General features: G+C 42.7%; 1 protein-coding gene across 1 annotated transcript in view; it reads right to left on the reverse strand.

Moving 5' to 3' along the window:
- Window positions 1-5,149: 5,149 nt before the first annotated feature.
- Window positions 5,150-25,396, reverse strand: part of LOC129250671 (uncharacterized) — a 40,659-nt gene continuing 20,412 nt past the window's right edge. Inside the window, exons 3-5 of the mRNA XM_054890276.1 lie at window positions 8,192-8,757; window positions 6,846-7,424; window positions 5,150-5,737 (exon numbers count right to left, since the gene is read on the reverse strand). Of these exons, the coding sequence (XP_054746251.1) occupies window positions 5,150-5,737; window positions 6,846-7,424; window positions 8,192-8,757 (1,733 nt within the window). The remainder of the gene's footprint in view (window positions 5,738-6,845; window positions 7,425-8,191; window positions 8,758-25,396) is intronic.

Raw genomic sequence — 25,396 nt, forward strand, 5'->3', positions numbered from 1 at the left:
GATTTGGTGGTCTAAATGCTCCCACAAATGTTCAATAGGCTTTAAGTCCAGAGACTGTGGAGGAGTATGTAATGTCTTAGGAGTACGATAAAACAACCATTCTTTTACTATTTTTGCTGTAATCCAAACCATCATTATCTTGTTGAAAGATCCAAGATCCCTGCAAGTCTAATTTCTGCACACTGGTTAGTAAATTATTTTGTAAAATATTCAGATAATCTGTTTTGTTCATGGTACTTTCAATAAAAACCAAATTGCCAACTCCGCTTGCCGCCATACATCCCCACACCATCACCGAACCCCCACCGTGCTTAACTGTGGTTATAAAATTTTGGTCGGCATACACTTTATTTTTGGTTCTCCAGACTTTAACCGGTTTTTTCTGCCCAAATAGCTCGAACTTACTTTCATCGCTAAACAGGACATTATTCCAGAAAGAAACATCCCGATTTTCGTATTTTTTTGCATAATCAAGACGTTTTTTTTAATTAACTGTCGATATTAGCGGCTTTTTTCGTGGGAGACGACCATGTAACCCATTTGCGTGCAACGCTCGACTTATTGTACTGGCACTTACGCTAGTATCTGATGCAGTTGAAACTTCTTGTGATATTTTGACCACACTTTTAAAGGGATTTTTCTTCACATCACGCACTATAGACTTTACTTCAGTCTCATTTAAATTTTTGGACGGCCTTTTTGTATTTGTCAACTATTTTTTTCACAGTATTATGGCTTCTGTTGACAATAGAGAAAATTTCACGAAAGGCTTTACCTTCATTGCGAAGCTTTAGTACCAGTTCTCTAACATCAGTCGAAGTTTGTTTACCCAATATTAAAAAAAATAAATAATAGAATTTAATTTACTGTAGACAAAAACTTTTCACTCTGCCGATCGCAACCAATTAAAATATAATACAATATGAAAAAAGTTTCAATGCATCGAAAAAGGAAGTAAACAACCAAATATAACGGTATTTTTTAGCGTACAACATCGCCAAAATGCTACTGATGTTAGGTTAGGTTAGCCTGGTTGGCAATAAGTCACGCATAGACGTTTTGGTCCCTAGCGATACCAGACGGAGATCGACCTCTATGAATACCTAAAGTAGACATCATGTAGGATGTCAGCGCTTTTGGCGAATCTAAGTAGGGCTGGGAGCTCCGCTTTTGAGACGTCTTCCAGACCCTCAAACAGTGGTGCTCCCAGGCATCTTAGTCGCGTTTTTGATAATGCCGGACAAACGCACAGAAGGTGTTCTAAAGTCTCCTCAACATCCTCTCTGCATTTTCTGCATTTGTCCGTGTTAGCTAATAAATTGTGACCTGTTAGCATACCTATGATAGTTCTGCATTCCTTTCGCGAGAGCGTAAGTACGAATTGAGTAAGTTTTTTGTCGTTAGTTCTATACATGAGTTTTGCTGTTTTGCATGTGGTCAGGTTAGTCCACCTAGCTTCGATCAAATGGTAGTCTCACAGAACTTTGTGCTATCTCATCTACTATTTCGTTCCCCATAATGCCTTTGTGACCAGGTACCCAGTAGATATGCAGCCTACTGTTTCGGGCTAGCCTTTCTATAGCCTCCCTGCTCCGTTGAACATTTTTGGACTTAATACAATATGAGCTTATTGCTTTTGTTGCTGCTTGACTGTCCACGTATATATTAATTGTTGAGTTCTTTCTTGTTCTAGTGTAGGCTAGCTCCGCGGCCTTCTCCACAGCAAAAACTTCCGCTTGGAAAATACTGCTGTGGTCTGGCAGCTTGATAGACTGCCTTATTCCTAGTTTTGAGCAGTAAATACCCGCTCCCACTCCGTCTGGAGTTTTCGAGCCGTCTGTATAGATGTGAAAGGTTCTATGGCCAGGCTTCATGCCTTTGTGCCATCCCTCCTCTTCAATTGTAGTGCGAAACCTTCTCTCCCAAGTAAAGTACGGAGTCATGTAGTCTGTGCCACCTGAGCTCCACTTTCCTATCGAGCTGTGACCGAAGGTTCTGCAGATGAATACCCCCGCAGCCATTAGCCTCCTCGCGGATTTCGCTGCCAGGTTTTCCGCCATGAGGTCAATAGGTGGCATGCTGAGTATCATTTCCAGCGCCGCCGTTGGTGTGGTCTTCATCGCTCCTGTTATACACAGAGCAGCGAGTCGTTGAATCCTTTCCAGCGGCATTAAGTATGTCAGTTTTTTTGTCGCAGTCCACCATACTAAGGTTCCGTACAGCAATATCGGTCTGACTACTGCTGTGTAGCACCAATGCATCAGAGAGGGTGATAGACCCCAAGTAACGCCCAGCATTCTTTTACATTCGTACAACGCATTACTGGCCTTTTTCACCCTCTCTTCAACGTTATGCTTCCACAGCAATTTGCTGTCCAGTATAACTCCGAGGTACCTTGCATAATCATTGAGAAGTAGTTCGTTGTTGCCTAGCTTCGGGAGGTTCCACGCCGGAACTTTGTACTTCCTGGTAAAAAGTACCATGTCCGTTTTTCCCGCGTTTATCCCTAGCCCTGCGCGAGATGCCCATTGGTGTATCGTTTTGAGAGTGCTGTTCATCACATTACTGATGGTGTCTAGGTACTTTCCCGTAACTACTATAGCTATGTCATCGGCATATGCCACTAGTTTAGGTGCCCCTCTGTCAAGTTTCTTAAGAATTTCATTTGCTACAAGTAACCATAATAGCGGCGATAATACCCCACCTTGCGGAGTACCTCTGCATGCATATTTGGTGACGCTCGCATCGTTCCACTCCGCTCTTATCTTTCTGCTAGCTAATAGCAGCCTTATCCATAGATAAACCGCGGGTTGCACATTAAGTGACTCTATGCTATTTAAAATAGAATCTTTTGTCACGTTGTTAAAGGCTCCTGATATATCTGGAAATACTCCTAGAGCATACTCCATATATTCTAACGCCTTTTCTATGTTTAGTATAAGTGAGTGAAGTGCAGTTTCAGTGGATCTGCCTTTAGTGTAAGCATGCTGCGCCTTGGATAATTCGTCCGGCGCAATTGTGTCTCTAATGTATGTATCTAAAATCTTCTCTAACGTTTTCAGGAGAAATGAAGTCAAACTAATGGGCCTGTATTCCTTTGAGTATAGAGAGTTGCTTTTTCCTGATTTTGGAATAAACACAATTCTCGCTTCTCTCCACAATACAGTAACGTAGCTGAACCTCAGGCATCCCCTGAATATCGTTCTTAACCATGGTACCACTAGATGGCTTACCCTTTGGAGCATGGCTGGGAAGATTCCATCCAGTCCTGGCGATTTATATGGGTCGAAACTTTGTATAGCCCATTCTATTTTGATGGTTGTAATTACGTTCGTCGGGATTTCGTGCACAATATCTCCTCTAGGTTCGAGATCTGCAGTGTCCGCACACCCTGGAAAATGTGTACTGACTAGGTCTTCTAGAGAGTCCTCACAGCTGTCAGCCCACTCCCCGTTAATTTTTCGTATTGTTCTTGGCATAGACGGATTCTTGGATAGCAGTTTCCTGAGTCTAGCCACATCGTTAGTGTCTTCCATACTGCTACAGAAGTCTTTGCAAGATTCTCTCTTGGCTTTACGTATCTCTTGTATACTTTTAGTAGATCCTTATACTCTTTCCAACAGAACTCATTTTAAGCAACTTTGGCTAACCTACAGAATTCATGTACTCTACGTCTTTGTGCTCCTAATTCCCTGTTCCACCAAGGAGGCTTCACCTTGCGTCTATTACGTGTTGGAGGGCAGGATCTTTTAAAGGCTTTGACAAGAGTAGTCGCAAACAATTCACCCCCTTTCTCAAGTGCGACGTGTGACTTGTATTTCCGGGGTATCATTGGTGTTTTTGATAGTATATCCCTATACAAGTCCCAGTTCGTATTCTTAAGATTTCTAAAGGATATAAGTTTGTGTTTTGAGCGGAATATAACCTGAAAGCTGTGATCAATGAGGGCGTACTCAACACTTCCCATTCTTTCACCATAACATGCTTGCTTGTGTAGAGTGTTAAATCGAGTACATTCTTCAAGGTTGGTCCCACATATGTTGATTTTTAACCTCTATTAGCTATTTCTAGGCTAGTCTGAAGAATATAGTGACTCACCTCGGTCGTTTATGTCTGCATTTCCCCAGATTGTGTGATGTGCGTTTGCGTCCGTTCCTACCACCAGAGCACGCTTTTTTCTGGCAGCTGTTTCTGCTAGCTTCCGATGTTCCGTCTGTGGTGCTTCTTCATCATGTGGCATATAGCAGGACCCAAAGTGTAGCGTCTCATCCTTGCAGCCCTCCAGCGCCACCACTGTCAGATCGTCTGAAGAGAGATTATGATCAATATAAGAACATACACTTTTTTTGACCATTATCGCTGTTCTTACCTTATTTTTTGTCGGGATGTATGTATTGTAGTTGTGTGACTTACGACCGGAGACTATGTTGCCCGATGCTATCCATGGTTCATGGACTAGAGCCACATCGTAGCCGACTCCCTCTATGTTGAGCAGGAGCTCGGCTGAGACGTTCTTACTTTTGTGGAGGTTTATGTGTCTCAGTACCTTCTCGGGGTTGGATACTACCTCCAAGTCACCCTTCTCCACTTCCTGTATATTGAGGGAGGCTTCCAGGATCTCTTCTATACCGAGATCCTTTTCCACCTCCCCCGCAGCAAGCGTGTTGTGGTTGTCATCTGTCGGGTTGCGCTTTTTGAGGCGAAGGTGCACGCTACCAACTCCCCAAGCCATCCTCCCGAATCGCGCGTAAAGCAAGTCCTCTGCCGGCTTGTTGATTTGGATGATGTAGTCCTGGCCACCATCAGCAGTTGGTGGTTTTGCCACGCTCAACACTTTCCACTCGTCTGTCAGCACGTCCGTGTTTTGTCGTTGTAGTAGTCGCAGCGCATATTCCGGTTTTACCACTCGCGGAATGAAAACCTTTGCCTTAGGTATTGAGGGAATGCAGCTGCGATCAACAATTTCCAGTGATGCCCCCTCCCACAGGCCGTGAAGCGTTTTTACCGCTTCCTTTATCCATGTGAGCGTGGGGTCATCCTTGCATTTTATGATTTTGACGCCGCTGAACCACCCTGCTCCGTCGAATGCTGGCATGGGTGCGTTCGGCTCTGCGTCCATTTTAGTAAACAAGGTTTCCAGTAGCTTCATTTATACTACCTTCCACCGTTCCTGCGACATTCGCCCCAGCTGGTCGCTACGGTCAGTGAGTGCCACTATGAGGTGTCTCTTGGCAATTTCACTGGCCGCTGCCGCTGCTTTCGACGTCGTAGGTCTTTCGTCTCCGTTTTTCGGTTTAGCCGTCTCGTGCCTGTGCTTCTGCTTTTTCGATGGCACTGAGGCCTCACTATCCGCAGAACGCTGCCTCTTGATGGCTAGCTCTTCTTCGATTTTGTTCGCATATTTCGGATTGGAAGCCGCGAACATTGGCTTTGCTGCGTAGAAGGCCCGGCCATTTTTGATCTCCTCTCTGGCCCAAGCCAACCGTTCCTCCTCTTGCTTCGTCAGGTAGGACTTGCTGCCAAATCGGTCACAAACTTTGACCGCGGCCTTGCATCGGGCTTTGGCCTTCAGCTTCTCTTTATCAGGCTTGATCCTTGGTCTGTTCTTGCTATCCGAAGCAGCACCATTGGACCCAGCCGGAGAACGCAAAAGAACCTCTTCCTCAGCTGTGTTAGTGCTCCCGACGCTTTCGTGGTCCGAGTCTTCGTCGACAACGGCTACTGCTACTGATGTACGCTGTACACTTTATTTTGACGCGTAAAATATGCACTCAATTTTGTTTTTGTCTTAAAACTTTTGTTGTTGTAATTTATTTTCTTGTTGTTTTTTAGTAATTATATTAGTACAGAATCAAATACGAATTTAAAAAGCATGAAATTAAAATATATTGTTTTCTTATAAAAGACTGAAATAAAATCCATATTATAACAAAAAGCTTTGTACACTTTATTTTGACGCTCACTATATTTTTATTGTTGAGCTTAATCGGCATAGCAGCAGCCTCTTTTCTGGTCGTAAATATTACTTGTACAGATTTGTCCTTATTTACCTTCTACTCAAATATGAACGAGACGGTATCAATAAAACGGTCCGCGGATGACATATGGCAAAAATAAATTTTTTGTTTTTTGGTAGGACTGTTATAAGCCTACATGGCAAATTTCAGCGTGATATGTCATATTGTTTGTTTTCTGTGCTACTGTAAACAAGTCAAGCTCGAGTGTGTTATTCGAATTTAACGATGGAAATTCAAAGAATTTGTTTGAAATTTTGTTATTCCAACAAAATTTTGGCTTCAGACGCCTTAAAAATGTTGCAGACAACCTATGGGGACTCTGCTCTATCGCGTGCACGTGTTTTCCAGTGGTACATCGGTTGAAAACTTGCCTCATGAACGTCGTCCAGCAACATCAGCCATCCTCCCGAATCGCGCGTAAAGCAAGTCCTCTGCCGGCTTGTTGATTTGGATGATGTAGTCCTGGCCACCATCAGCAGTTGGTGGTTTTGCCACGCTCAACACTTTCCACTCGTCTGTCAGCACGTCCGTGTTTTGTCGTTGTAGTAGTCGCAGCGCATATTCCGGTTTTACCACTCGCGGAATGAAAACCTTTGCCTTAGGTATTGAGGGAATGCAGCTGCGATCAACAATTTCCAGTGATGCCCCCTCCCACAGGCCGTGAAGCGTTTTTACCGCTTCCTTTATCCATGTGAGCGTGGGGTCATCCTTGCATTTTATGATTTTGACGCCGCTGAACCACCCTGCTCCGTCGAATGCTGGCATGGGTGCGTTCGGCTCTGCGTCCATTTTAGTAAACAAGGTTTCCAGTAGCTTCATTTATACTACCTTCCACCGTTCCTGCGACATTCGCCCCAGCTGGTCGCTACGGTCAGTGAGTGCCACTATGAGGTGTCTCTTGGCAATTTCACTGGCCGCTGCCGCTGCTTTCGACGTCGTAGGTCTTTCGTCTCCGTTTTTCGGTTTAGCCGTCTCGTGCCTGTGCTTCTGCTTTTTCGATGGCACTGAGGCCTCACTATCCGCAGAACGCTGCCTCTTGATGGCTAGCTCTTCTTCGATTTTGTTCGCATATTTCGGATTGGAAGCCGCGAACATTGGCTTTGCTGCGTAGAAGGCCCGGCCATTTTTGATCTCCTCTCTGGCCCAAGCCAACCGTTCCTCCTCTTGCTTCGTCAGGTAGGACTTGCTGCCAAATCGGTCACAAACTTTGACCGCGGCCTTGCATCGGGCTTTGGCCTTCAGCTTCTCTTTATCAGGCTTGATCCTTGGTCTGTTCTTGCTATCCGAAGCAGCACCATTGGACCCAGCCGGAGAACGCAAAAGAACCTCTTCCTCAGCTGTGTTAGTGCTCCCGACGCTTTCGTGGTCCGAGTCTTCGTCGACAACGGCTACTGCTACTGATGTACGCTGTACACTTTATTTTGACGCGTAAAATATGCACTCAATTTTGTTTTTGTCTTAAAACTTTTGTTGTTGTAATTTATTTTCTTGTTGTTTTTTAGTAATTAGTACAGAATCAAATACGAATTTAAAAAGCATGAAATTAAAATATATTGTTTTCTTATAAAAGACTGAAATAAAATCCATATTATAACAAAAAGCTTTGTACACTTTATTTTGACGCTCACTATATTTTTATTGTTGAGCTTAATCGGCATAGCAGCAGCCTCTTTTCTGGTCGTAAATATTACTTGTACAGATTTGTCCTTATTTACCTTCTACTCAAATATGAACGAGACGGTATCAATAAAACGGTCCGCGGATGACATATGGCAAAAATAAATTTTTTGTTTTTTGGTAGGACTGTTATAAGCCTACATGGCAAATTTCAGCGTGATATGTCATATTGTTTGTTTTCTGTGCTACTGTAAACAAGTCAAGCTCGAGTGTGTTATTCGAATTTAACGATGGAAATTCAAAGAATTTGTTTGAAATTTTGTTATTCCAACAAAATTTTGGCTTCAGACGCCTTAAAAATGTTGCAGACAACCTATGGGGACTCTGCTCTATCGCGTGCACGTGTTTTCCAGTGGTACATCGGTTGAAAACTTGCCTCATGAACGTCGTCCAGCAACATCAGCCATCAGCCATGCTCCGTCGAATGCTGGCATGGGTGCGTTCGGCTCTGCGTCCATTTTAGTAAACAAGGTTTCCAGTAGCTTCATTTATACTACCTTCCACCGTTCCTGCGACATTCGCCCCAGCTGGTCGCTACGGTCAGTGAGTGCCACTATGAGGTGTCTCTTGGCAATTTCACTGGCCGCTGCCGCTGCTTTCGACGTCGTAGGTCTTTCGTCTCCGTTTTTCGGTTTAGCCGTCTCGTGCCTGTGCTTCTGCTTTTTCGATGGCACTGAGGCCTCACTATCCGCAGAACGCTGCCTCTTGATGGCTAGCTCTTCTTCGATTTTGTTCGCATATTTCGGATTGGAAGCCGCGAACATTGGCTTTGCTGCGTAGAAGGCCCGGCCATTTTTGATCTCCTCTCTGGCCCAAGCCAACCGTTCCTCCTCTTGCTTCGTCAGGTAGGACTTGCTGCCAAATCGGTCACAAACTTTGACCGCGGCCTTGCATCGGGCTTTGGCCTTCAGCTTCTCTTTATCAGGCTTGATCCTTGGTCTGTTCTTGCTATCCGAAGCAGCACCATTGGACCCAGCCGGAGAACGCAAAAGAACCTCTTCCTCAGCTGTGTTAGTGCTCCCGACGCTTTCGTGGTCCGAGTCTTCGTCGACAACGGCTACTGCTACTGATGTACGCTGTACACTTTATTTTGACGCGTAAAATATGCACTCAATTTTGTTTTTGTCTTAAAACTTTTGTTGTTGTAATTTATTTTCTTGTTGTTTTTTAGTAATTAGTACAGAATCAAATACGAATTTAAAAAGCATGAAATTAAAATATATTGTTTTCTTATAAAAGACTGAAATAAAATCCATATTATAACAAAAAGCTTTGTACACTTTATTTTGACGCTCACTATATTTTTATTGTTGAGCTTAATCGGCATAGCAGCAGCCTCTTTTCTGGTCGTAAATATTACTTGTACAGATTTGTCCTTATTTACCTTCTACTCAAATATGAACGAGACGGTATCAATAAAACGGTCCGCGGATGACATATGGCAAAAATAAATTTCTTGTTTTTTGGTAGGACTGTTATAAGCCTACATGGCAAATTTCAGCGTGATATGTCACATTGTTTGTTTTCTGTGCTACTGTAAACAAGTCAAGCTCGAGTGTGTTATTCGAATTTAACGATGGAAATTCAAAGAATTTGTTTGAAATTTTGTTATTCCAACAAAATTTTGGCTTCAGACGCCTTAAAAATGTTGCAGACAACCTATGGGGACTCTGCTCTATCGCGTGCACGTGTTTTCCAGTGGTACATCGGTTGAAAACTTGCCTCATGAACGTCGTCCAGCAACATCAGCCATCCTCCCGAATCGCGCGTAAAGCAAGTCCTCTGCCGGCTTGTTGATTTGGATGATGTAGTCCTGGCCACCATCAGCAGTTGGTGGTTTTGCCACGCTCAACACTTTCCACTCGTCTGTCAGCACGTCCGTGTTTTGTCGTTGTAGTAGTCGCAGCGCATATTCCGGTTTTACCACTCGCGGAATGAAAACCTTTGCCTTAGGTATTGAGGGAATGCAGCTGCGATCAACAATTTCCAGTGATGCCCCCTCCCACAGGCCGTGAAGCGTTTTTACCGCTTCCTTTATCCATGTGAGCGTGGGGTCATCCTTGCATTTTATGATTTTGACGCCGCTGAACCACCCTGCTCCGTCGAATGCTGGCATGGGTGCGTTCGGCTCTGCGTCCATTTTAGTAAACAAGGTTTCCAGTAGCTTCATTTATACTACCTTCCACCGTTCCTGCGACATTCGCCCCAGCTGGTCGCTACGGTCAGTGAGTGCCACTATGAGGTGTCTCTTGGCAATTTCACTGGCCGCTGCCGCTGCTTTCGACGTCGTAGGTCTTTCGTCTCCGTTTTTCGGTTTAGCCGTCTCGTGCCTGTGCTTCTGCTTTTTCGATGGCACTGAGGCCTCACTATCCGCAGAACGCTGCCTCTTGATGGCTAGCTCTTCTTCGATTTTGTTCGCATATTTCGGATTGGAAGCCGCGAACATTGGCTTTGCTGCGTAGAAGGCCCGGCCATTTTTGATCTCCTCTCTGGCCCAAGCCAACCGTTCCTCCTCTTGCTTCGTCAGGTTGGACTTGCTGCCAAATCGGTCACAAACTTTGACCGCGGCCTTGCATCGGGCTTTGGCCTTCAGCTTCTCTTTATCAGGCTTGATCCTTCATCTGTTCTTGCTATCCGAAGCAGCACCATTGGACCCAGCCGGAGAACGCAAAAGAACCTCTTCCTCAGCTGTGTTAGTGCTCCCGACGCTTTCGTGGTCCGAGTCTTCGTCGACAACGGCTACTGCTACTGATGTACGCTGTACACTTTATTTTGACGCGTAAAATATGCACTCAATTTTGTTTTTGTCTTAAAACTTTTGTTGTTGTAATTTATTTTCTTGTTGTTTTTTAGTAATTAGTACAGAATCAAATACGAATTTAAAAAGCATGAAATTAAAATATATTGTTTTCTTATAAAAGACTGAAATAAAATCCATATTATAACAAAAAGCTTTGTACACTTTATTTTGACGCTCACTATATTTTTATTGTTGAGCTTAATCGGCATAGCAGCAGCCTCTTTTCTGGTCGTAAATATTACTTGTACAGATTTGTCCTTATTTACCTTCTACTCAAATATGAACGAGACGGTATCAATAAAACGGTCCGCGGATGACATATGGCAAAAATAAATTTTTTGTTTTTTGGTAGGACTGTTATAAGCCTACATGGCAAATTTCAGCGTGATATGTCACATTGTTTGTTTTCTGTGCTACTGTAAACAAGTCAAGCTCGAGTGTGTTCTTCGAATTCTCTTTTATGACTTCAATTGTCTCAAAATGTTTTCCACGGAGCGGCAGCTTGAGCTTGGGAAACAGGAAAAAGTCACATGGAGCCATATCAGGCGAATACGGTGCTTGCGGAACGATATTAACATTATTTTTGTTCAAATAATCGCGAACAAGACGTGATGTATGAGCTGGTGCATTATCGTGATGCAAGAACCATGACTTGTTGTCCCACAATTCCTTCCTTTTAAGACGAATGTTCTCGCGCAAACGCTTTAAAACGTCTAAATAATATTCAGCGTTAACCGATTTTGCGATTTGTACGATTTTCAAGCACAATTTCCTTTACTTTTCCGATGTTTTCGTCGTTTACTGATGTTGCTGGACGACGTTCATGAGGCAAGTTTTCAACCGATGTACCACTGGAAAACACGTGCACGCGATAGAGCAGAGTCCCCATAGGTTGTCTGCAACATTTTTAAGGCGTCTGAAGCCAAAATTTTGTTGGAATAACAAAATTTCAAACAAATTCTTTGAATTTCCATCGTTAAATTCGCAAAACACACTCGAGCTTGACTTGTTTACAGTAGCACAGAAAACAAACTATGTGACATATCACGCTGAAATTTGCCATGTAGGCTTATAACAGTCCTACCAAAAAACAAAAAATTTATTTTTGCCATATGTCATCCGCGGACCGTTTTATTGATACCGTCTCGTTCATATTTGAGTAGAAGCTACTTTTAAACCCCATTTGTCAAACAACTTCTTTTCATTGTTGGTGTATATCTGTAATTTTGTTGCGGTTGAAAGGTTTTTGTCAGATGACAATAAAATTGTGTCGTCTGCAAATGTTGCTATAGTTAAATTAGTTTCTTCTGGGAGTGGTATGCCAGAGGTAAATAGGACATATAAAGCGTTTTTCAATAGGTGCGCTTCAACTTTTTTCCGATAGGGAGGGCGAACGATGCAATATTTTTTATTTTTCGGTTGTCATTTATAAACTTTATTAGTATACATTTCATCATGGAACGCTACACACTTGAGCAACGATTGCAAATCGTGGAAATTTTTTATGAAAATAATCGTTCTGTTGCTGCTACTTTAAGAACATTACGGCCAAAAAATCATCTTCAGTGGCTCAATGGCTTTGTCAACAAGCAAAATATGCGTTACTGGGCAGAAAGCAATCCACACGTGATTCATGAGGCATCGTTGCATTCCGAAAAAATCACTGTTTGATGCGGTTTACATGCCGGCGGCGTAATTGGCCCATATTTTTTCCTTGACGAGAACGATCGCCACGTTACTGTGAATGGAAATCGATACCGCGGCATGATAAACGATTATTTTTGGCCGCAATTGAATGGTATGGACTTAGACGACATGTGGTTTCAACAGGACGGGGTCACAAGCCACACAGCACACGCTACAATTGATTTGTTGAAGAGTAAGTTCGATGAGCGCATTATTTCCAGAAATGGACCGGTCGAATGGCCGCCGCGCTCGTGTGATTTGACGCCTCTAGACTATTTTCTTTGGGGTTATGTGAAGTCATTGGTCTACAGTAACAAGCCGGTGACGATTTTTGAGCTCAGAGCCAATATTGAACGCGAAATTGCTGGAATTTCGGCCGATTTATGCAAAAGAGTGGTCGAAAATTGGGTTCAACGATTGGACTTCGTAAAACGTGCACGCGGTGGTCATGCAAAATAAATCGAATTTCATACTTGAATGTATATGTTCAAACTCGATAATAAAAAAAAATTAGTTAAAAAAGTCAAACCGTTTGTGTTTTATAAAAAAAAAAAGTTGAAGCGCTCTTACTGAAAAACGCTTTAGCAGTAGTCCTAGAACGCTGCCTTGAGGAACTCCTCCTGTTAACGGATGCATATGTGAGTATTTGTCATTGTATTTAATGTAGAAGCATCGATCAGAGTGGTAAAGTCAGTAACATAAATAAGTATACAGGAGCCTGATTTATGGAACTGTTTGACGCTAACGCTTTCCTTAATATATCTATATACATATATATGTATATATACTCGTATATATAGAATTGGTGCGTACACCGTTGTTGGGTGTTTGGCCGAGCTCCTCCTATTTGTGGTGTGCGTCTTGATGTTGTTCCACCTAGGAGGGACCTACACTTTCAAGCCGACTCCGAACGGCAGATAATTTTATGAGGAGCTTTTTCATGGCAGAAATACACTCGGAGGTTTGCCATTGTCTGCCGAGGGGCGACCGCTATTAAAAAAATGTTTTTCTTTATTTTGGTGTTTCACCGAGATTGGAACCAACGTTCTCTCTGTGAATTCTGAATGGTCCGAATGGTAATCACGCACCAACCCATTCGGCAACGGCCGCCGTTTTCCTAAATATGTAATCAAAATATTTTACACATGGTAATTGTGTACTGGGATAAGCTTTCATATGCGGCTTAATTTAGCTGTAAAGTTTAGGTACCGGTATCCACGCTTTGCTTTGTCTTTGATGCGAACGAAATTTATGTCACAAAAGTTAGTATACAGCAAATTATTGGTCAGTTAGCATAACATTTATTTTTACGTATTGATTAAAAAAGTTAAAGCTATTAAAAGGAAATAACTAAAGTGAGTATAAAAATATAGGGAAGTGCATACGTTTTGTATTAATTTTTTTGCGACATTTTTAGTAATGGCACCAAGAGGAAAAGAACTTTCTGATGATTTAAAAAAACTGATTATAAAATATCACAAGGAACATAAATCATTGCGAAAAATCGGTCGTTTGATAGATAGGAGTTTTGCTACAGTTCAAAAGGTTGTGAATAAATAAGAAAGGGCGGGAAGCACTTCTAATAAAGAACGTTGTGGGCGTCCGCCGCTCTTAAGTCCCAGAGAAAAAAGCTAAGTCGTACGGAAAATCAGGACAAACTCCAAAATAACTGCCCCCAAATTGAAATCTGAAGTTGAAAATGGGACTGGAAAATAATTTAGCATCCAAACTATTCGCCGGGTTTTGCATAGTGCTGGTTATCATGGGTGCAATGTTAGGAAAAAGCCCTTCGGGAGTAGTGTCAATCGGAGTAAACGGATTTCATTCGCAAAAAATCATGAAAAATATGACCAAACGTTTTGGAACCAAGCCATAGTTTCTGATGAGTGTAAGTTCTGTATATGTAGATCTGATAGATTTGGCCGTGAAAAAGTTTGGAGAACAGTTAACCCGGAATTAGATCCAAACAATATGAGTGGCGCTGTGAAGCAGGGAGGGGCTCTGTGATGGTTTGCGGATGTATGGCTGCGAACAGGGTTGGAAACTTGGTATTTATCGAAAATATTATGGACCGATATGGTTATTTAAATATTTTGAAAAATAATTTAAAAGAAAGCGCTACAAAATTGAGCTTTGGAGGGACGTTTATCTTCCAGCAGGATAATGACCCCAAGCACACATCCAACATTGTACGAGCGTGACTGTTATACAATGTGCGAAAACAGCCGAAACCGCGACAGTCCCCGGATACCAACACAATCGGACATTTAAAACGGCAAATACGTAAACCTGCGATTAGGAATAAGGAACAACTGAAAAACGACTTTCAAGAGGAATGGAATAAAATAGGTACCACCAGCTGTAATTGAAAACTTGGTGAAATCAATGCCATCACGACTTAAAGCGATTGTAAAGTCTAATAGTTATCCTACCAAATACTAGGATTTGATTTTAATTAGGTTTTTGATTTCACAAATTAATAATATGAGACATGAACAAGTTTAATATAAAAAGCTATAATTTTGTTCCTTTTTAAAACTTTTTTACCTGTGGATTTGATGAGGCTATTGCATCAGCATAATTATACCTGGTATTACTGTTGATTTTGTGGTGTTTGTGTTTTGGTTTGTTATGACTTCCTTTTTGCGTAAAGGTGGGAATCGTTGCATTTTTATGGCTTTATATATTTCGCAGCCTTTGTAATTGGCGGTATGATTACCTCCACATAGTGCGCATTTCACTTGAATGGTCGGATTGTTGCATTCGCTTGTTAAATGTTTTCCTGCACATTTAACACATACTGAGTCTCTTGTGCAATAATTTTTTGTATGCCCACACTTCTGACATTTCGTGCATTGTGCAATTATCCTTTTATGATGCGGCGCCTCAAACGATACGATGCAGTGCATTAGTTTATCTATGTTGTAAATGTCTTTGTTATTAGTATTGGCTTCCAGGTCAATAAAAAATAGTGGTAATGGTTTTCTTGTTGGTCTTTGTGTTATATTAAATATATTTATGACTTTATGACCTTATTCTCTTAATTCACTCTTTATTTCTTCTTGGTCCACAAAAGGATGCATGTTGCGTAATATTACTTTGAACACCCTCTCATTTTTTGGTTTGAAAGTATGCAGTTTTGTTTTGTTTTGTTTTAGCATTTGGTGTGTTTGAGTGTACGTTCCCATGTCATTTGCTTGAACTCGTACTTCATTATTTCTTAGGATTTTTAGGACAAAATTGCTGTTTGCTATTGCACTTAAATCATTTTTTAGTGTCTTGATGCATTCCATACCTTGCACATATTGTATATTGATGGTGGTTTATTATTAATATTTTTATTTTTTTCGCTATTTAAATTTTGAGCATTAGTAACAGTGTTCTGCCCACTGTTCGCTTGTGTATTTATTTCGTTGTTTTCATTTTCGTCATCAATAGCAAGGGATGCAAATTTATTTCTGGACTTTGTATCGCCACTTAGCCAGTAGTTTGGTAATTTGCTTTGGCTCAAGTTCATTGTTTTGTTTTTTGTTTTTAATTGGTGGTTGACAAAGTTGAGGACTTTATGGGTGAGTTTCGTGATCTCTTTATGAGAGGCTGCGGTGTGTTCATTTGCTCATTTAAAGCGTGAAGTTGTACACTAGAAGGTGGGGAGATGGCAAGCAAAGGTTTGTTTGATACGGTTGTTGTTGCAGTACTAGTCTACAGAATTGATGTCGTTGTTGATGATGAATTGCTTGTGGTTGTTTTTTTCCACTCCGTTTGTGCTCACGCAAGCTGTGAGACCGCCATTAAACGGCTTGGCATGAAGGTTAACACTCTCTACTCTTTGCGGTAATCCTGTAGAGTTGATAGAGAGGGCTGCCTCTATTTCATTTGCTTTTTTTTTGCATTGAGTTCGCGCGTAATTGCCGGAGTGTTCACAGTTTTAAAATACATTGTTTTTGTTACAGGCTCACTCGCGGATTGCTTTCCTCTCCGCGTGTGAGAGTGCCGCATCCTCATCTTGCCTTCTGATTATTTGTTTGTTCACTTTGTATATATATTTTTTATTTTTCTTATTTCTTAGTTTGCTTATAAACAAGAAATCGTTTGTAAGTATGTTTGCAACACTTGCAATTGCTATGGGTGAGTCTCGGTCTCTTTTAAGCAGGATTGCACACAAAACACAGTAGAAAAGCTATTATTAATACGGATCGAAATAAAAAACACGGCCCTATTTGTCTCTCAAGGAAGCCACTGTTGAAGTGGACGCAGTTTATCGACCTTTCACGACCTTGACAGCGAGGGAACTTGCCGAGTTACATAGCAGGGTCACCTCGCGCAGGATGTGATTCTTTATCACGCACTAACAGTTTTGTCTTCGTAGACTCATATCGCAGGAACAAACGACTTAACCCCTTGCCTGTACCGCAACCAGATCCCGACTTAAATAAACGCAAAAATAGGTAATGTTTCTATTTAAGCTTTTTGTTGTTGTTTCTGAGGTCCCTTACCTAGCCCCTGGAAGCCCACGGCTCTTGAACCAGAACTATGCCCAGATCCCCTGAGGCAGACTACTGTGCAACGACGGCTGATGTCGCTACCGCACGATGATTGATTTGGGATACTATCGAGAGTTATGGTGTCATTTCTGTCTAGGTGTCTCTGACTCATCCTCCACAGAGAGCCACAACTAGCTCACGCCCCTTTTACTGAGCTGGAGCTTCCCTAGGTCCAGTCCTTCCAAAAGTTCTTGTGCGGTGGGGATATATGCCGTCCGGTGACTTGCCTGGATAATGTAGGCCCAGTGGCTTGCCTGGGTTCCCTCATCAGGAGGTATTTCTACATTGGTGGTGGTTGTTGTTGTTGTAGCAGCATAAACATTCCCCTTCATATACGGGGAATGCTGCTGAAGTGACAGTCTCTCTTCTTCTCTTCTTAATTGGCGCGATAACCGCTTACGCGATTTTGGCCGAGCTTAACAAATCGCGCCAGCCGTAAAGCTCATACAGCTCATCGTTCCATCACCTACGATATTCGCCTTTGCCAACGTGGCGCGCCCGATCACAGCGTGGCTCTATAGGCATCATCTTTCCTTTCTGCGGCAGCATGACATTCCTCGTCGTACCAACTGTTTTTTCGGGCTTGCCGGAATCCGATTTCTTTTTCGGCGGCGCTAAGTAGAAAACAAGAAATGTTGCTCCATTACTCGTGCATGCCGGTTTGTTGGGCAGTACTCTTTGAGAGCAGGACTGAGAGTCGAGTGGCGAATCTTCTGGCTGTCTGTTGTGATTGCAGCTTTTCGACGTCGAACATTCTTTGTGTATTTAGCTGTACGCTTTTTGCTGCACAGAGGCATGTGCGTAGTTTGGCTGCAACAAGGTAATGATCCGAGTCGATGTTGGGTCCTCGGATCGTGCGTGCATCTAAAACACTGGAGGTATGTCTTCCAGCTTTCACAACATGATCGATTTGCTTTCGCGTTTTCCGATCAGGAGACAGCTTGGTGTATATTCTTATGCTGGAATCTGGTGCTGCATACTATCATGTTTCGACCCCCGACGAAGTCGATCATCCATCTCTGTCCGTTACGGGATGTTTCGTTATGCAGGCTGAATTTTCGGACTGTGGGACCTAAAATTCCCTCCTTGCCCAACCTGGTATTGAAGTCGCCAAGCACTATTTTTATGTCGTGACGGGGGTGGCGCTCATAGGAGCGTTCCAAGCGCTCATAGAAGGAATCTTTGGTCGCATCCGCCTTCCTTTTCGTCGGGGCGTGGGCGCAAATGACCGAGGTGTTAAAAAATTGCGCTTTAATACGGAGTATTGCGAGGCGCTCGTACACCGGAGGGAACGAAAGTACCTGGCGACGAAGTCTCTCTCCCACAACAAATCCGACAACGGGTTTTACGTGGCGGGTATCAATTCCAGCGCACAACCAGCTATCCTGGAATGTTTCGCCTTCTCACGTTAGCTCATTCCCGAATGGGTGCTCGGAAGCTTCCCAGAGGATACTTGGGCTAATCCGGGAGTTGTGAGCTGCTTGAACCATATGTAGAAGAATCGTCCTGGCTACTCCCAAGTGAATGGCGATCAGTAACTTTTCCCCCTTGCGTGGACTTCTACATATGGAACCATCCTTCTGGAAGTGACAGTCTTTGGCCACATATAAATCTGAATCGTTTCGTGGTAACGTCTACAATGGTGGACAGGATTGACGCCGAGAGTGACGGGTCACTGTCTTCGTTCTTATCAAAAGCTTCCGAATGAGCTTCCTTTTCCCCGGCAGTCCTCGGCCTTCATGGTCTCATGGTTACAGAGCTAAACCGGTAATTAAGCGTGAAGCCCATCCTTCTTGCGGTTTCCTACGAGTCTACGTCTATACCCAGGTTAATTATGAGTCCTACATCTTGAGAGTCGCTGTTCAAAATGCGACACGCTTCTGTGTTTTTAGTTCGCAGACTCGTCTACGCTTCTCGATAGATACAATTCCGTGCCTGGATGCCTTGTCTGCCAATCATCCCGCCTTTTTATTGTCCTTGCAGTCCGCAAGTAGAAGACCCGGCTTGAAATAAACCCCGGAAAAGGACAGTGGGTGAGTCCATCCTTTAAAGACCTCGTCCATTATAGCCTCTTGGAGCACAGTAACCGGATACCTTTCAGTGCATCCGAGTAGCACGTTTGCTGTCCGTTATTATCCCATGGAGCAGCCGGAGGAGAAGTAGGCCGTTGCTCCACAAGTTGGGGTTTGGCCTTTCTATAAATAGTGCAGGTACCATTTCACTTCCACGCCACTCAACCCCGCCCTTGTGAGGTCGTCGAACGAGCGGGGATGTTTGGGCGGTGGGAGAGCCGGGCGTCTGCCCCTCCTCCGCCTACCCTTCCCTCTGCTAGAGTCGAACGATTCCCCGGATTCAGAATGCCCGCTCTTGCTGCTGGAATACCTCCGACCGGTAATTTGCCCGACCGGTGTTCGACCCGACTGTGTTTGCTGATGAGTGTTTCTAGGTTGGTAGCTAGCAGCAGTTGTTGCTCTTTTAGGTTCTTCTCGCTTTTCTGCTAAGTATGTGGTAATTAAAAAACTCGCTCTCTCAATATTTAGGTCTGGTTCGTGGTAGATCCCACGGCTGGGGGCTAGTTCGTTATTCTCGCTGGCGTGTCTCTCAAAGAATGATACTTCCTCTTTTGATAGCCGCGCAAGGCCTTTTTGTTGTTATTCTTGTTGTTGTTCTCGGTTTTTTTTCATCTTTGTTTTACGACTGTCTGCTCGACGAAGAAAGCTCAACAGTATTAAAATGTATTGGGTATCTCAACCGGTCCGCCGCAACCGCGCTTCTTGTCTGGTATGACCACCGTTACTCTTCAATTCGGCGCGGTGTTGAGGAGGCGCCGTTATACTACATCCGCATTAGCCTTCTAGCTGCAATTCATCGATTGGGCATGGTGACGCACAAGACCATGAATTAGGAGGTGGCAGCTTTTTGACATCGTTCTCAAGCGACGACAGTTCCTGTCAGTGTCTGGATCCGGTTAGAAATTCGATTAACCCCGTGCACCGTGTTAAGGTGTCTATAGTAGCAGATGTTTTATTATCTGTTTAGTGATTAAGGCTCAATTTATGCATGTTTATCTTAGGGTAGCGAAACCGTGTTGATGTACACTTATACAATGTTTATTGTATATTTTTTATATTTAATACTGTAAAACATCTAACTTATTGTTTTGGTTAATTCTGTTTTTTCTCGTTTGTTTGTTTGCAGGCGCTGTTCTCTTGAGTGTGTTTTGCTTACAGGGTCCGGCACTCGCAGTGTAACCAAATATAAAGGTCATAAATTTATTCAACTCAAAGTAAAAATTGTGTGAAAATAATAAAAAATTAAGAATCCATTTACTTTTGCTCGATTTGATCATCGTTTGCTTTGACTACGGCAAGGAGATGGTCTAGAAACGAATCGCAAGCTGCCCAAATGTGACGTGCAGGTATTTTGGCCCACTCGCAAGCAATGGCTTCTTGACTGGTGAATCTTTCAGATCGGACCTAAATCTCCAAAATGGCCCATAGAAAAAAACCCGTCGGATTCGCGTATGGACGTTATGAAATTCGGAACTTTGTTTTTAGCAAGTTTGTTTGCCCACTGCTTCAAAGCAACCTCCAGAATTCTTTCCCGATAATATTTCGCATTTACCTTGACGTCAGGCTCGATGGAAGCGATTGGAGATCGTCCATCTGCGGTTACGGCGGCCCGAACCATTACCTGTGGTGGGTGCTGCCTCCTGGTGGCCAATCGATTACTCAAATTCTTGTATGAATAAACCGTATCGTTTTGGAGTTTGCGAATTACTCAATTTGAAACATTTTCTCGTCAGAAAACACAATCCTCGGAAATTGACCGCTGTCGCCCAAGCGAAGCATCTCCTTCGCTCTCTCAAGTCTGACTTGTTGCTTTGGTGTGAGATCATGCGCCTTTTGGATCTGGTAAAGGTTGACTTTGAGATCATTTTTGAGTATGCGACGGATGCTATGGTTCATTTGATTCGCACTTCGTCGGCGATTTCGCTCAAGTCGCTTCTTCACTTATTTAACCATTTCACGTTACGTTGCAGTCTTTTGATGACCACCTCCATGACGTTTCGCGATGCTACTTGTATCAGTGTAACGAGTAGTTCCAACCATCGCTGGTTGTGATTTTCCAGCCAAATATAATGCAATCGCACTATTACATTTAAAATCTGTTACTGATTTTCTGTTTTCGCGTACTCTCGGCAAAATGCTTCCGCACGCTTGTAAACAATACATAACAGACAGCAGATGGCCGTGCGTCAGCTGCGCAAGTGGTCTGAAGTAGGTTACACTATGAGTGCCGGACCCTGTAATTAAGACTTATAGTTCGGTGAAGCTGTGATACAATAGAGAAATCGGTGATACGTTCGCGAATGTGTTGGTGTATATGGGTCGTACTGTTGTGTAGAGATCCAGATCTCTAGAACTATCGTGATTTTCACTATCACAGTTTGGTTTTGATGCTAATGCTGATTGGGCTTGGTTTCAGTTGTCTGCGTTGGTATATTTTCAGTATCTATGTTGTTTTTCTTTCTTTAGTTATGTTCGTGTTATTTTATAAAGTATATGTTTAGTACGCTAACGGTTTTTTGTTGCTGGCATTTAAGGAACCACTATTTTAGTTGAGAATGGAATTTCTATTTGTTTCTTGTGTTTTCGGCGATACGTTTGTTTGTTGTTTGCTAGAGGTCGGTTTTGGGTTGAGGCAGTCAAAGCTTTTGTTTCTACCAGGTGTCCTACGACATTTTATTAGAGACAGTGGGTGCATTAGCATAGAGGATTGGATTTCAAACCTAATGGTGTGATTGCTTAATATTTGGCTGGAAAATCACAGCCAGCGATTGTTCGTGAGCTCGAGCACCTTAAAGTACAATAAATAATGTTTTTTTTTTATCGCACCATTACTCGTTACAATGTTACTTTTAGCATTGGGAACCGTCATGGAGGTGGTCATCAAAAGACTGCAATGTCACGTACAATGTCACTTTTTAGTTCAAAAACTGAAGAAGCGACTTGAGCGAAATTCCCGACGAAGTGCCAATGAAATGGCGGAAGAACTGAAAATATCTGACCATTGCATCCGCCGCGTACTGAAAAATGAAATCAAAGACAAGCTTTACAATATCCAAAAGGCGCATGATCTCACACCAAAGCAGCAACAAGTCAGACTTGAGAGAGCGGAGGAGTTGTTTCGTTTGGCCGAAAGCGGTCAATTTCCGAACATTGTATTTTCTGAAGAGAAAATTTTTCAAATTGAGTAATTCGTAAACTCCCAAAACGATAGGGTTTATTTGACCAACCATTCATACGAGAATTTCGAGAGCAAGGCCCGACAGTCTCGAGGCGCAGAAAAATTCCATCTTCCACAAGTGGGTAAAATACCTGCGAGTCACATTCGGTCAGTTGGCGATTCGTTTCGGGGCTGTCTCTAGGCTATAGTCAAAGCAAAAGGTGTTCATATCGAGCAAAAGTAAATGGATTCTTAATTTTGTATTATTTTCACACATTTTTTACTTTGAATTGAATAAAAGTAATTTTCCAAACTAAATTTATTAAAAAGCCATAAATAAAATTGGTTACACTTCGAGTGCCCGATCCTTATATTGAACAATACGTCTATGGACTTAATACCCAACGTGTCTTCACAACGATTGCTAGTCGACAAAGCAAATTATTTTATATCCTTAAAGAAAAGAAGTTGTCTGTAAAGTCGATTTACTGACGATAGTTTAACGTGACAACGTCATACGAAAATACTAATGGAATGGTTGCATTTTTCTAAAGAAATGGATATAGAGAAACGACAAACGTGAAAAATGGCGAAACAGTTATCAAATTCATAAAAGATATAGTATGTTCAATTTTGATTGTGCATCAGACGTTAATAAGTTAACAACACTAAGAGGCAACATCATCGATTTGCCTTTTTCAAGACACTTTACACTCGAAACACTCCCTTTCATTTCCTACTTTTTCTATCATCGTCCTATTCTCAACAGAGAAATGGTTCATTACCATGCACACAGCAAGAAGGCATATGCAAATACAAGTATGTGAATTTATATACAAATGCGAATATACATACATATATATGCTCACTCAAGTAGGAGAGAGCCAGATGTCGAACGTTGCCGAACGCGGGGGCCGATTGTGCTCTTTGTCGTTCGTTCCGCGCTCTCGCTTGCAGTTCAGGCACATTAGCTTACATTTGCTTGCGTACAGAATAGATTCGTGCATTTGATATGTCCATAGGATTTGTATGCATCTTTACATATAGATTTGTTCTTTTTGTTTGAAAATTGCGCGAAATTATATGTATGCATGTTTATATACATATATTAGTACAATATACAACATTTCTTATAAGGTATGTGGTAAATATTACCATACATTTTGTCCTTCACATCCATATATATAAAAGAAAGTCATGTTAGTTACACAATTTATAACTCGAGAATGGCTGAACCGATTTGGCTGAAAATTAATAGAGAGGTAGCTTAGAACCAGGAGATGGACATAGGATACTTTTTATCGCATACGAACGCGTTTCCGTGAAGTCACTGTAAAATGTGGAATAGCAAAACGCAAATGACAGCTAAACGTAATTTTGTCTTTGATTAAGTAGAAAATTTGATAATATTATATTATATTATTACACTTGGAATGCTTCATCGAAGAATTTTCAACGACGGAAGCAAGGTGATACGGTTACTGGTTATCCGGATGTTCGTTCTACTGATGCTCTTGGTCGTATGTACACAGTTCATCCAAAGAATGATAAATGCTTCTACTTGCGGTTGTTGCTGGTAAATGTGCGTAGGCCAACGTCATTTGAGTCACTACGGACTGCTAATGGTACAATATTCCCAACATATCGTGCTGCATGTGAAGAGCTCAATTTACTAGAAAGCGATACCCATTGGGATACGACAATCGTTGAAGCCATTATCTCTGCATCTCCAAGTCAGATACGCACATTATTTGCTATCATAACTTCGACATACTTTCCATCGAACCCATATAACCTATGGCATGACTACAAGAATAATATGTCAGAAGATATTTTACATCAAATTCGTGTCAGTTCCAAAAATCCGGATCTTGAGATGAATGAGGAGATGCATAATTGGGCTTTACTTTTGATCGAAGACATGTGTTACCTTATGTGCGGTAGTTTATTAGTCAGGTTAGGAATGCCAGTGCCAAATCGTGAAATGAATGACGCATTTAATCGAGAGTTGGAACGGGAACGTGAATATGATCACCAGGAATTAGATTTAGTAGTTCTACATTTCGAAACTCCCCCAGCCAACAGAAGGAGTCTCCCTGGTCTCATACGTCGACAACTGCACGATAATGGCGTCGTGCAATGACATTGATGACCTATGCTCCAAGGTAAACGACTACCTCGCCAGCCTTTCTCGCTTCTTCACAGCCAGGAATTTTCAACTCTCCCGCACTAAATCCACGGCGACCCTTTTCACCACCTGGACAAAGGCCAGGCTACAACTCAAGGGGAAAGTCGATGATATACAAATTCCGACGGTTAGCAACCCCAAAGTATTGGGAGTTACCTTTGACAGCTTGCTCTCTTTCTCAGCGCATACAACCGCTATTGCAACTAAAGTACAGAGTCGCAACAAGGTTCTCAAGGAGCTCGACGGGAACAGTAGAGGCAAATACAAGGAAATGTTGCTGTCGACTTTTAAAACAATAGGCCGACCGGTTCTAAACTATGCTGCGCCTGTCTGGTCGCCTGGAACCAGTGATTCGCAGTGGACGAAGCTTCAGACCTGTCAAAACACTGCTTTAAGGACCGTGACAGGATGTTTTCTGATGTCACCCATACAACATCTACGTAATGAGGCCCACATGCTGCCGGTTAACGGGCATAACAAATTGCTCAGTAAGCAGTTTCTGTTAGGGTGTTACCGCAGGCCTCGCCCATGCAGACACCTGCTCGAGCCTGAGCCACCTCCCAGGCACATCAGGAGGCATTTCCTCAACTACGCGGACGAGATCTCAGACAAAACAAACGGACAGTTACTGGATCGGACAGTGTACAGACAGGCCATAAACGACATTCATCGGGAGACTCTCACCACCTTCTTAAGCTCCCGACCCCCGAATGCCGTTATCGGAGTCCAACCACCACCAATCGCAGACGAGGAGCTCCAACTTCCCCGAAAGTCCCGCGTAACCTTGGCACAATTACGTTCTAGATATTGTAGCAGGTTTAACTTCTACTTATCCAGAATCGATCCCGACATACTAAACATATGTCCAGCATGTGAAGGCGCCCCGCACGACACTAACCACCTTTTCATATGAGCTATCAAACCCACTCATCTAACACCCCTCTCCCTCTGGACCCAACCCGTCGAAACAGCTAGTCTTTTGGGCCTACCGTTAGATGAGCTAGACGAAGACGACCGGCGATTAACTACACTGACAGGGCAAAGGTATATCTACGACAACAACAACCACAACAACAACAACAAGGACAAAGTGCGACTCAAGGTCAAAGTCGATCACACACCAACTCCGACTGTTAACAATCCCAAAATTTTGGGTGTAGCCTTTGACAATTTGCTCTCCTTCTTTGTGCACACAGCCGCAATTACCACTAAAGTCCAAAATCGCAACAAGGTCCTCAAATCGCTCTGTCGGCAG

The sequence above is a fragment of the Anastrepha obliqua genome, chromosome 6 (assembly GCF_027943255.1).
Source record: "Anastrepha obliqua isolate idAnaObli1 chromosome 6, idAnaObli1_1.0, whole genome shotgun sequence".
NCBI lineage: Eukaryota > Metazoa > Arthropoda > Insecta > Diptera > Tephritidae > Anastrepha > Anastrepha obliqua.